The 12,303-nt window shown below is 34.6% G+C and overlaps 1 protein-coding gene across 1 annotated transcript; it reads right to left on the reverse strand.

Annotated features, from left to right (window-relative positions):
* Positions 1 to 443: 443 nt before the first annotated feature.
* On the reverse strand, positions 444 to 11,222 carry LOC116915217 (prolactin-like). The gene is given in 5 exon segments (XM_032919597.1): positions 444 to 771; positions 1,664 to 1,840; positions 3,645 to 3,752; positions 7,887 to 8,062; positions 11,192 to 11,222. Coding segments are annotated over 5 exon segments (681 nt in total). The 3' UTR covers positions 444 to 582.
* Positions 11,223 to 12,303: the final 1,081 nt, after the last annotated feature.

Here is a 12,303-nt window from a genome sequence, read left to right on the forward strand (position 1 = left end):
GTGTCTTATTATCAAAACAAACAACTAAATTTGGAAAGTTTTCACAGGAATATCACAATACCATAGATCAATAATATATTAAATCTACAAAGGATATATGACACGCTTTTTATTCTAGATATGACTTTGTTTATTCTTCTCTCATTCAATACATCCTGACCACAGCTTCCACCTTCTCCATTCCTCAAACTCCCCCTCCCCCGACACCTCCCTATTTCCACTTCTCTGTATTTCTTTAGAAAAGTATAGACTTCACAGGTATATTGAAAGCATAGCAAGATGCAATAATTCTGCATGTAAACTCTTATACCAAGAATGGATGAAGCAACCCAGAATGAGGGAATAGGTCCCAAGAGCAGGCAAGAGTAAAAACTACCACCCTGCACCCACACACATCCACATACATGCATACTTTCACTCTTAGGAGTCCTATAGAGATCTCATTTCTAAAGAATCTGTTTTTATTTTTTAAGGAACAATTCATTATACACATATGTGCATGGAAAAGATAAAAACTAAAGAAAGAAAGCATTGATGATCTGGATTACCAAGGACCATACCAGTAGTAGGTAGATGGATGTGCTAGCAGTCATTGTTATGAATGATACGGCACTTCAGGGCCTCAAGGTATGTGGCAACTTTGTCAGTATCACTGTCCAGGCAGTGGAGTAGATTACTAAGAGCAAAGTGGCGAGTACCTTCATTGGCAGACCTCACATCTGCCAGTCCCATCCAAACAGGGTAGACATTTTCTTCAGCTCCAGGATAAACCTAATCACCAGAAGAACTTGTATTATTAATAGTAGTCAGGTAGTCAGTTTTTATGCCATCTTTGTGTGTGTGTGTGTGTGTGTGTGTGTGTGTGTGCGTGTGCGTGTGCATGTGTGTGTGTCTGTGTGTGTGTATTGTATGTACATGAGTACTCATATGTGGACGAGTGCATGCACATTAATTTGATGGGAGAGATCAACTGGGATAGTTTTTCAGACCCCTTGTGCCTCTCCTGTTTTTAAATTATTTTTTGGGAATAGGTTCTCTTCCTTTACCAGGGATTTACATATTCCTGACTCCCCACTTTGGGAAACAATCAGGATGTTTACTGAATAAGTAAATTAATTAATTAATTAAAAGTAAAAATAAAAACAAACCATAAGCCACCATTTCCAATTTTTGATGTAGATTCAGGGAAGTGAAATCAGTCATTCATGAGTGCAAGAATGGCTTGTATAGATTACTACATCACCCCAGCCCCAGTCCATATACCATAATTTTGAGCAAAATTTTGGGGAAAATTTAATAATAAAAGTTTTCAGTCAGAATCAAGGCACTGACCAAATGACTGTAAGACATATCATGTTTTGATTTTTCTAGTGTATGAAGTTCTCACTGGAAACCTAAAAGGATGTTGGAGTTGCCAACAAATCACAGCTGTGAACATTTTGGAAACATAAATTTAAGTGTTATGAATTAAGTATCTGTATATTCATTTTTTCATTGAAACAAAATATCTTTTTTCTTTCTTTTTTATTTTGATTCTTTGCCTTCTGTTAGTTTTTTTTTCTTTTTTTTTTATTGGATTTTTTTAAATTTATATCTCCCTGTCCCACAACCCCTCTCCCTTTCATAAAAAAAGGAATCAAAGAAACTTAGAAGAAACACTCACCCTAACAAGGATTGCCTTGATTTTTTCTAAAATTTCTTGGTTTTTTTCCTCCACCTCTTTGACTTTGAACAGCATGGTCTCACAGATTCCTTCAAGAATCACTGCATGTACAAGATGTTCCAGAGGGTGGTACCAGGCTCGTGAAATGCTTACCATCATCTTCAGAAGGACATCTGACTAATCAATGATCATCAAATATCAAGTTAAAATAAGTAAAATCAGCCATAGTAAATACATGTGCTATTTGCATAATCATGGCTAATTATAATATCTAGTTGTTTTATTGAGTGGATGGAAAATGTTTCGGTATATCACATTATAAAAATCACATTTTAATCCACAGAACTACAGTTTGCTAACATAAACCAACTAAATCATATTTTTTATTGAGACTAAATTGATCATATTTTGTTTTCCATCTATATTCTACCATACTGTCCTCAAGTGATCATTTCTATTTGGTTATTTCTCTTGTTCATAAGAAATCAAAGCTTTGATATTCCTTGGTAGGTGTCCAAAGGATCAGATTCAAATAAACATATACTAGTATTATCAGTGTCAAATGAGCCAAATCACTTTCATACCAAAAAAATCAAATTAGTCACTCATATCCCCAAGTCATTTTATATATTCTATGATATTAAAATACAATAAAGAAACCAGCACATCCATAGAGTTAATGCTTAACATTTCTTTCTTTCCCTGGCCTTTGTTAGAGAAGCACATTTATGGGCATATCCACTGAAAGAACAGTAGTTCAGCATTCCCTTTAACAACATTGAGGTAAAAACACATTGGACTCTAGAAACACAAATATCCTTCTTCACAGTGAGTATATGCTCATTACCAAGATCTTATATAATGTCCCTCTCCAATTTAAAATACTTGCTGTGTTGTCTCTTAGCAACTCTAGTGGTAATTAAATGGGACCATAGAGAGGACAGGAGAATATATATATATATATATATATATATATATATATATATATATATCAAATAAGAACCAGGCTAAATTGTGATGGCAGAACAGTTGCTGGGATCACTGTGGCATGATGATTAAGAATGATATCCTGAGGTGAATGAAGCACAGATTCACATTTCTGCCCTCCATGCAAGTGATATAATAAACTCTGTGTAGTCCTTTGAAGGTTTTCTTCATAATTTTTCTAATGATACATTTGCTAGAGGACTTCTGTGAGAATTAAATGCATCAACGCCAATAGAGTGCTTTTCGAAGTGTCTAACTTTAAGAAAATGTTTCCTCTTTCCTCCTCTTCTTCATTATAATCACATTTTTATTAATGGGAATAGTTTCTGTCTCGGTGATAGGTACTACTAATTAAATAATAGAAAACAAATTATATATCTGATATATGTACACATATTAAGTTTAGTTTTAATTATACAGAGATTTGTTCTGACAGCAAGTCACAGTAGACAGATCATAACAATTACACTTTCGAGCTGCTAAGATATGTAGCCCCATCAAAGTAAAGGTTAATCTGAGTCACGGGATAGAGGATGAGCCCAGCCTCTTGTTTCGCTGATTTTCAATTATATCAGAGAAGAAGCCAGACCAGTCAGGGAGTAGTGCACATGTAATGAAAAAGCAAACAGAAATAGAATAGTACTTTATCTCAAAAAAGAAATAGCATTCTAGTCATTTAAGAAATATGCTGTGAGTGGAAAAGCCTTTTTGTCATAATAAATGAAACTGTATTTGCATCTTTTCCATATGTGTGGATGAATGCATATTCACGCATGAATGTTCAACTTAAATTACAGTCAGTAAAATCTAGCACTGATTTTAACTTATAATATATTGACAATATCATGTTATTGTTTTTGACTGTTAATTCTTCTGCATATTGTTGTTGGATATGTAATGACCACTCTTATAATGCACCTGCAATAACCTACCATACAGTAGACTCTATTTGTTGATTCATTTGTTTTAATGACAACTAAGAATGAAGATTTACATGTGTCTGTTGGATTTGTTCATTGGTTCCAGGAGCAGCAAGTGAAGTGGTGTGACAGGTGCTGGAGTTCCTCGATTTGTACCCAAGGCTATGGGCAAAATGCATATCCTGGAAATAATAAAACATTTCAACTTATTGACATTACAAAATTAAATAAGTACAGCTATGATCATTACATAAATGTATTCTAAGGATGTACAGTTTATAAAAATTAGCATTACATAAAAATTGAATAATTAAGCAAGCAAAATCTACTTATAGTTTCTTTCCTTTAAGAATGCAATTCCTTTTACAAAACTATCAGTCCAAATCACTAAGGGTTTTCAGTGTCTTAATTATAACTTGAACTAAATGATATAGAATAATGTATCCATATCTATGCATTTTTACTGTGGATCTATGTTGATATATTTGTTTTAAATATATATTGTGAAATTATAACTTTCAATTACCACTGAGTTTTTAATATGACAATAGCACATTCATAATAAACTTATATGGTAACTCTGTTGGTGAGATCAAAATTAATTATAAAATTCAGAGAACAACAAAAAGATGATACAGATTGATTTTAAGAGCCAGAGAAATGGGGAGTCTGCAGTGAGATTATGTCTCCTAGACATAACAGGGTAGTTATGCACATGATACCACACCAAAATGGCTGTCTTACTTACACCTGAACAATAATAACAACAACAGACATGCTAAAACTAAAGTATTGGAATCTCTGGTGTCCCCACCCCTGGACAGCAAACTTCTGACTACTGATAGAAGTAGTAGGCTTCCTTGGGGATGAAACACTGAATCCTATACTTAATTATACGACAGCAAAGCCAGATTAAATATACTCAATAGGATGTATATATATGTGTGTGTGTGTGTATATACATATATATATATATGGGTGTCAATTATCTATTAATACATATTCACATGTACTTGTTTTATTTTTATTGATATTTAAATTTATATATTCACGTATATTTAAATATATATATATATATAAAACATAACCATTATTATAACTTTAAAAGCCATTAATTTGGGATTGAGGATAATTAAGTAGAACAAGCATTGGGAGGGTAGAGGAAGAAAAGGAAAAGTGGGAATGAAATAATTATATTTTAACTAAATTAAAAATATCTAGGAATGTTTTCAAGAGGACATTTAACGAATAATAAGCAAATGATTAAAAGTATTATTTAATATCTACATATAATCCTCTGAAGGTTTGTATTACTTATTATTAACAATCCTTGAATTTGTAAGTGCCAAAGATACAGGAATTCCCCCTTCTCTCACAATATGTATTGGGGCAATGTAATCATTACCTGCATTTTCACAGTGGACAAATTTTATTCCCCACTGCAGCTATACAGAACCAAATTCTATAATAGAACAGACAGGGTATTCCAGACAATTCAACTCTTGTGACTTCATTTGAAGGAACCATATCTGTGTGACTCACTCTTTATAGCAGGGATACTGTGAAGGTGAAAGATTGTGAATGAACATGAGTTGAAAGAAGAACTAGTGAGTGAAAACAACAACAGACATTTGTATTCCTTACAAATCTCTAGAAATATTCTCAAGACTCCCAATTTTGTCTTGATGTCATCTCTGTTTTCCCCACATTGAGTGTACTCTGATCAGACCCTGGGTCTTCACTAGGAAGGGAACACATTTCAATTCTAAACCGTCTATCTGTCATTAGAAATTTATCAATGGAAGTCTACAGTCAGCCAGCCTCAACAATTGGGGCTAACTAAACAGCTTTGTGTTGTTTCTTCCACACACGGTGTCAAATTAGTTCGTTTCTATTCCCTCCACACTCTGTAATGCACATCCTTTATATTCCATATCTCCTAAGTGAAAGATAATCCTGGAAACCAGACCCTACATTCAAGACCAGGACATCAGACTTCTTCTCTGACCTCACTCTTAAGACTTAAAGTCATAAATTATTGTTCATAGTCACTTTTTACCAAAATATAGCAAATAAAATAAAATATGTATTTAAGTAATTATTTAAAGTCACTGTAATGTTTACAAACCTTTGAGATTTTATCAAATTTATGATTCTTTATTTTCCTTTTTTATTATTTATTTAACTATTTATTTATTTTTAAATTCCAGATTTTTATTCCCCTCTCAGTCCACCCTCCAATTGTTCCACCTCCTATACCTTCTCCCCACCCCCTATCTCCATGAAGATGACCCCACTCCACCCACCCTACCAGAACTCTAAACTCCCTGTAGCCTCCCTATTCTTAATATATCATTTCTTAATATGTGGTGACTTTCAGAAACCATATGAAGGTATATTTTCTGAAAAAACTCCATTATATCTTCTGTTTTAATCTGTAGAATTTTTGAAGGGCTCGCAAATTTGCAAGCTACAGATTCGGAAAAAAACTTCACTAATAGCATATCTCATAGAGGGTTAATATCAAAATATATAAAGAACTCAGAGAGCTTACCACAAAAAACCCAAACGAACCAATTTAAAAAAAATGGGATATAGGACTAAATGGAATTCACAACAGATGAATCTCAAATGGCTGAGAAGTACTTAAAGAATGTTCAAAGTCCTTAGTGATCACGGAGATGCAAATCAAAACAACCCCGAGATTTCCACCTTTAACCAATCATAATGGCTTAAATCAAAACCTCAGGTTGATTGCACATGTTGGTGAAGATGTGGAGAAAAAAAGAAACACTCATGCATTGTGGGTAGAATTGCAAACTTGTACAACCATTCTGTAAATCAATCTGGAGATTCCTTGGAACACTAGAAATTGATCTACCTGAAGATCCAGCTATACCACTTTTGGGCATATATCCAAAGGATGCTTCACCATTCCACTGGGACAAGTCTTCCCCTATGTTCATAGCAGACTTGTTTGTGATAGCCAGAAACTGGAAAAAAATCCAGATGTACCACAACAGAAGAACAGATACAGAAAATGTGGTTCATTTACACAATGAAACACTACTCAGCTATTAAGAACGAGGACATCCCAAGTTTTGCAAGAAAATGAATGGAACTAGAAAATATAATCCTGAGTGAGGTAATCAAGACACAAAAGTATATGCATGGTATGTACTCACTAATAAGTGCATATTAGCCAAAAAAGTACAGAACACGCAGTATACTATCCATAGAACTCAAAAAGGTTAGCAAGCTGAAGAGTCCAAGTGAGGATGCCTCAATCGCACTCAAAATGGATAAGAAAGCCATCACAGGAGAAGGATGTTAGGGAGGGACCTGGGTGTAAAAGAGAACAGAGAGGGGAAAAGGGTAACATGATCAGATATTGGGTGAGGGGGACAGAACCGAAAGCAAAGAAAAGCAGCAGAAAGAATGGGAACAGGCAAGCTTGAGAGGTAGGATGTGGGGGAAATCCTTCACAATATCCCAGAAACCTGGGAAGTCAGAGACTGTCAGGACTCCAAGGGTGGGACCTTAAATTAAATGCCCTACAGTGGGGAGAGGAAAGTTGTAGAGCCCACCTTCAACAGTGGACATGGCATCAGTGAGGGATGGGGTTGCCATCCCACAGTCAAAATCTCTGACCCATATTTGTTCATGTCTGAAAGCCTGCAGGGACAAAAATGGAGAAGAGTCTGAGAAAAAGGAAGTACAGTGACAGGCGCAAAGTGGGACACAGCTCAAGGGGAGGCCCCAAGGTCTGACACTATTACTGAAGCTATTGTGTGCTCACAAACGGGCCTATTGTGACTGCCCTCCAAAAGACCCAGCTGAAAGAGTTAGGTGCAGATATTTACAGGCAAACAATGGACAGAAGATACTGATCCCTGTGGCTGAATTATGGAAAATCTGGAAGAAGCTGAGAAGGAAGGTGACCCTGTAGGAGAACCAGCAGTCTCAAGGAACGTGGACCTCCCGAGATCTCTCAGACACTGGGTCACCAACCAGACAGCATACAACAGCTGATATGAGACCCCCAACACATATACAGCAGAGGACTGCCAGGTCTAGACTCAGGCAGAGAAGATCAACCTAACCCTCAAGAGACTGGAGACCCAGGGAGTGGCAAGGTCTGATGGAGTAGAGGTTGGGGGTGGGGTGGGAACATCCTCGTGGAGATGGGGATGAGAGGTATGGGATTTGGTATAGTAAGAGGGTGGAGTGGGAGAGGGATATAATCTGTACTGTAAAAAATGATTAAATAACTTTTTGAAAAAAGAGAAGAAAGCATATGGAAATGAAGTACTTACAAACTCCTCAGACATTTGCATGGTGAGGTTTGAGGTATATTGAGCCGTGACAATAGCGTGGTCAAAGAGATCTTCAATGAACATCTCATAGTATCCTTCCGTGTCAGGACACATGGGCATGGGATATACATTCTCTCATAGGAGAACGTTTGACACAAGTAGCAGCTGAAGCATCCCTGTGATAAAGAGAAAAATCACACCCAGATGATTTATTCAAATGAAGTTGCAATGTTTTACCTATCTAGCAAACTCTGTTCTGGAATTCCTGGGCTGCATGATTTGCTTCTGTATGTCTGAATTGGGGAGTAATATTTGGCCACTATTAAAATGCAGGGGTATTTGAATTTTCCCCATACATATTTTGAGTGTTGGTTGATTTCCCACATCTTTGCCTTGTTCTTGAAGTATGGTTTAACTTTATAAACATTTGGAACTTACATTAATAATCATTCACAATATTTAATCCTTCACATATTACAATAATTTGTTACATAGTGCTCCTTTTAATGTATTGTCCAGCAACTCGCACTTTTTTTTTTCTTTTCTTGTTTTTGGAGCTGGGGACCGAAGGCCTTGTGCTTGCTAGGCAAGCGCTCTACTACTGAGCTAAATCCCCAACCCCGCAACTCGCACTTTTTAAAACTAAACATCTAATGCTGGAATTTTGGATAACAATGATTCAAAGAGCACAGATACATTTTCTCCATTTTTGTCCCTAATGAGTATAAACACATGGTTGCTGGATTACTGGCAATGAAGATGAAGAGAATCTGGTCCTAAATATGATATCACAACCTGAAGTTGCCAGCTCACCATAACTCTCTTGTGCTGTGCCCATTTTACCAAACCATTTGATGTTTTTACACTGTTTGATCTGTGAGTACACTGAATCTTTTAAATTTTAATGAACTCTATTGACTATGTAAGGTTGAAATGTGCAAATGATATCTCTACTCTTCTGTCATGACTACTGAGAGAGTCAGTACTCTCACACCACATATTTGTCACTTCACCTTGTCACTTAGTGGACAATGTGGCCGTTCACTATGCATTTATGTGGCAGAGAATTTCACAAACCCATGTCTTGCCAGCCAGAATCATTCTCTTTAACTCTCGGGAACAACACTGGCGTTGATTATTGTTGACCACATCACTACAGAAACCCCAGTAAACTTCATATTATCTGTTTTTCCTGCTCTATAAAACATTTCCATTTAAAATATTTGAAAATGATCAGTGACAATTTCATCAATTTGTTGGCTCAGGGAAAGTCAAAGATAGAACTCCAGCATATCAATAGGTATAGTCGCAAGAAGATTGAAATATGTAAGTACCATTTAATATCTCTTTCAAAAATATATATTATGTTATAAGTAGAATATAGTCATTCAAATGTCTATTAAACTGAGAGAATTAAACATATTCTAATGCAGTCCATGTTAAAATGTGCACTTCTTTAATACAGTAAGTAATATTTAGATTGTTGACCCATAGTGCTTGTGAAGTTTCAAAAATATTCCTGTTCATTTGAGCACTAATACATGAGAAAAATTAGCATGAATGTCCAAATTAAGGTTTACATAAATGTTACTGCAGAAATCAGTGGCCTCAAAAAGCAAAAAAATCCAGATCATGCATGCTACCTTCATCCAGTATTATTTTTAAGAATATAATTCTTTTATTTTTGAATTAAATAATTATCTTATTTTTCCTCTCTTGTTATTCTGAGACATTATTCCTCACCATGCTCTTGTAAAGTTTTTTTTCACAGCCTTTTTTGATTAATTATAATTATATGCATATGTACATATGTATACTCATATATATTCCTAAATATAGCCAATGAAGTCTGCATAATCTTATTTGTTTGTATGTCTTCAGAGCTCAAAATTTAGTATTTGAAAACAATTGTTGTGATCTATTTCTCCTATTCTTTTGAACATGTGTGATACTCCTAAAAATTTCTAACACAAAAAGTATATTTTACAAGGACTTAATTTTTATACAACCTCTCACAAATGTAGCAAACATCTATCTAACATATAACTAGTTTAGTGCTAATATGTACGCCTGAAAAAATAGCTAACTACCAATAGTTTAAATCTTGAAATAGTTCAAAAATATACATAGTATCCAATTTGAGTAAACAATATTTTAGCTACAGAATGAATATAATAGATCAGTTTATTATATCAATTAATTTTCCTAAAGCATGATACAAATAAGAATTTAAGTCATCTCTTATACAAACAACCACAGAAAACTGAAGAATATGAGAAGAAAAGAAATAGTCTACCCAAGGAAGCTAACCACATTGATCACACTAAGCCCTCACACCTTAAATACAAGTAACAATATGTAGACTGAGCAGGTTATACTTAGGAATATATATGTATTTACATGTATATGTATGCTTGAAAAAAGCGGGGCACATATTTCAAGAAGAGCAATGAGGAGGTTAAAAAGGAATTAAAGAAAATAAGAGGAAGGAAGGAATGTTTAATATAATCTCAAAAGTAAAAAAGATAATTTCATATAACATGTATTTCAGGTGGGGTTACAGTATAAGATAAAGTAAAACAGAAGAGAACTCCATCTAAATTTAACAAAATACATTTCTGGCTGTCATCAATTAATTTTTATGAACATATGATCTATACAAAGATAAGGTATTTGTTAACATAAGCCTGCTTATCTTGTTGTTCTGACACTTGACTTCAGGGAATTGCTTAAAGATACAAGTCTTCTATTATTACTTACATTAGGTTTTATAACTGGATATGTTTTTTGGTTTCCCTGAAGTGACCAAATATATATAAGAAACCCATAATCCAAAAGATCTTAGCTTTTACCTTCTGGAGTTAAGGCAATTGGATCATTGAATCTTGTGTTCTAAATAAAGTATGATTTTTAAATTTAGTAATCTAGCCATTTGTGTTGGATAATACTTTGTTGTAAAAGGTGTTCAAGAGCATTTTTCAATTAAATATCTGTAAAATTACCCCTTCTACCCTATTATAAATTAAGACCATATCAAATATCTCTGGACATTGTTATGTTTCTCCATCAGAGGCAAAAATCTCAATGAAATCCATTGTCTTCAAAGACTATTTTGTAATTACATTCTAAAAAGATTTCTGTTCTCTCATGCTTGGTGTCTGTATGTAAGGTATGAACAAATGTTAATTCACAACAGATAATGACACAAATGACAGCAGTAAACATGTGTACTACCCAAACCCATCCTCGTAAGAAAATGCATTGATAAATCTTACTTAGAGGAACATGAATGAAAGACTACTCACAGGAACATAGTTGACTAAAAACTGGCTGCATCTCTGAGAAGTCAGTCTCAGTGTCCTTAGCAACTCTGGAAAGCTGATTCACCTGAGTTGTGCTTTAACTAATCTTTTATATCCTGTATATACAGAGAGATCCCAAAGGTGAGCAGAACTGAAAGACAGAGGGAAGCAATCAATGTCTAGGTAATGTCTTTATTTCTCAATGCATATTTATACCCACTTTAGCGTTACCACACCCTATGTTTCCAAGTGCTATTTTGCTTTTGACCACAATATTTTCATCATTTAAATTATTTTGTAAATTATCTGTCCTGAGATGACTCATAGTCTTGTCTAGCAGGAGATGCATACTTATTACTTAACACTATCTCCTTAGTTCATTATCTTATGGTCTTTCTGTCACGTCTTCTGCAATGTTCCCTAAGTTTTCAGATATTATAAATACATATCATTCTTTTCCAACATCAGACCACAGTGTCATAGTCAATTACTTCTGCCATTTTAAATATTAATCTTTCACCAGTAACCGTCAACATTTTAAAGTGTTGCCATAAAGTCGATGAAAGTTTAATCTATAGAATGAAAAACAAATGTTTACAAGGCACACTGACAGGTGTGTCATGTCTATTTACCAAAACTCTGATTGAGTATTGTTTGAGTCTCTGTTTTCTTCAGGCCCATATTTTTTTACATTCTCTTAGAATGTAAATCACAGATTTACTATTGTCTGGTTGACCTCAAATCACATCCGTGTGCTGTTTCATGGTGACTATAATTATTATTCCACTGTTTAACAACTTGACATACTTTCCAGGCTTGCTGATAACTGTATCATATGGATCACTAGTTGCTATAGTGACAATCTTCCTCAAACAGCCTTTTGGCATTATGAATGTAATTGAGCATGGTATGAGTTCTAGATCACTCTAAGACTAAATATTTTTTCAGGACATGAAACCAGGGCATATAGTTTCTTAAGCAGTTAAATATTGACATTTATTAATGGTATGTATGCAATCAAGAAGAGTACCAATACCATGCATTGGTTGTGAACTCTTTTATGCCCTGCCCCTTATAGCTAATCACAGGGGAGAAACTGATTGTAGATATAGTAA

Source organism: Rattus rattus, chromosome 14 (genome assembly GCF_011064425.1).
Source record: "Rattus rattus isolate New Zealand chromosome 14, Rrattus_CSIRO_v1, whole genome shotgun sequence".
NCBI lineage: Eukaryota > Metazoa > Chordata > Mammalia > Rodentia > Muridae > Rattus > Rattus rattus.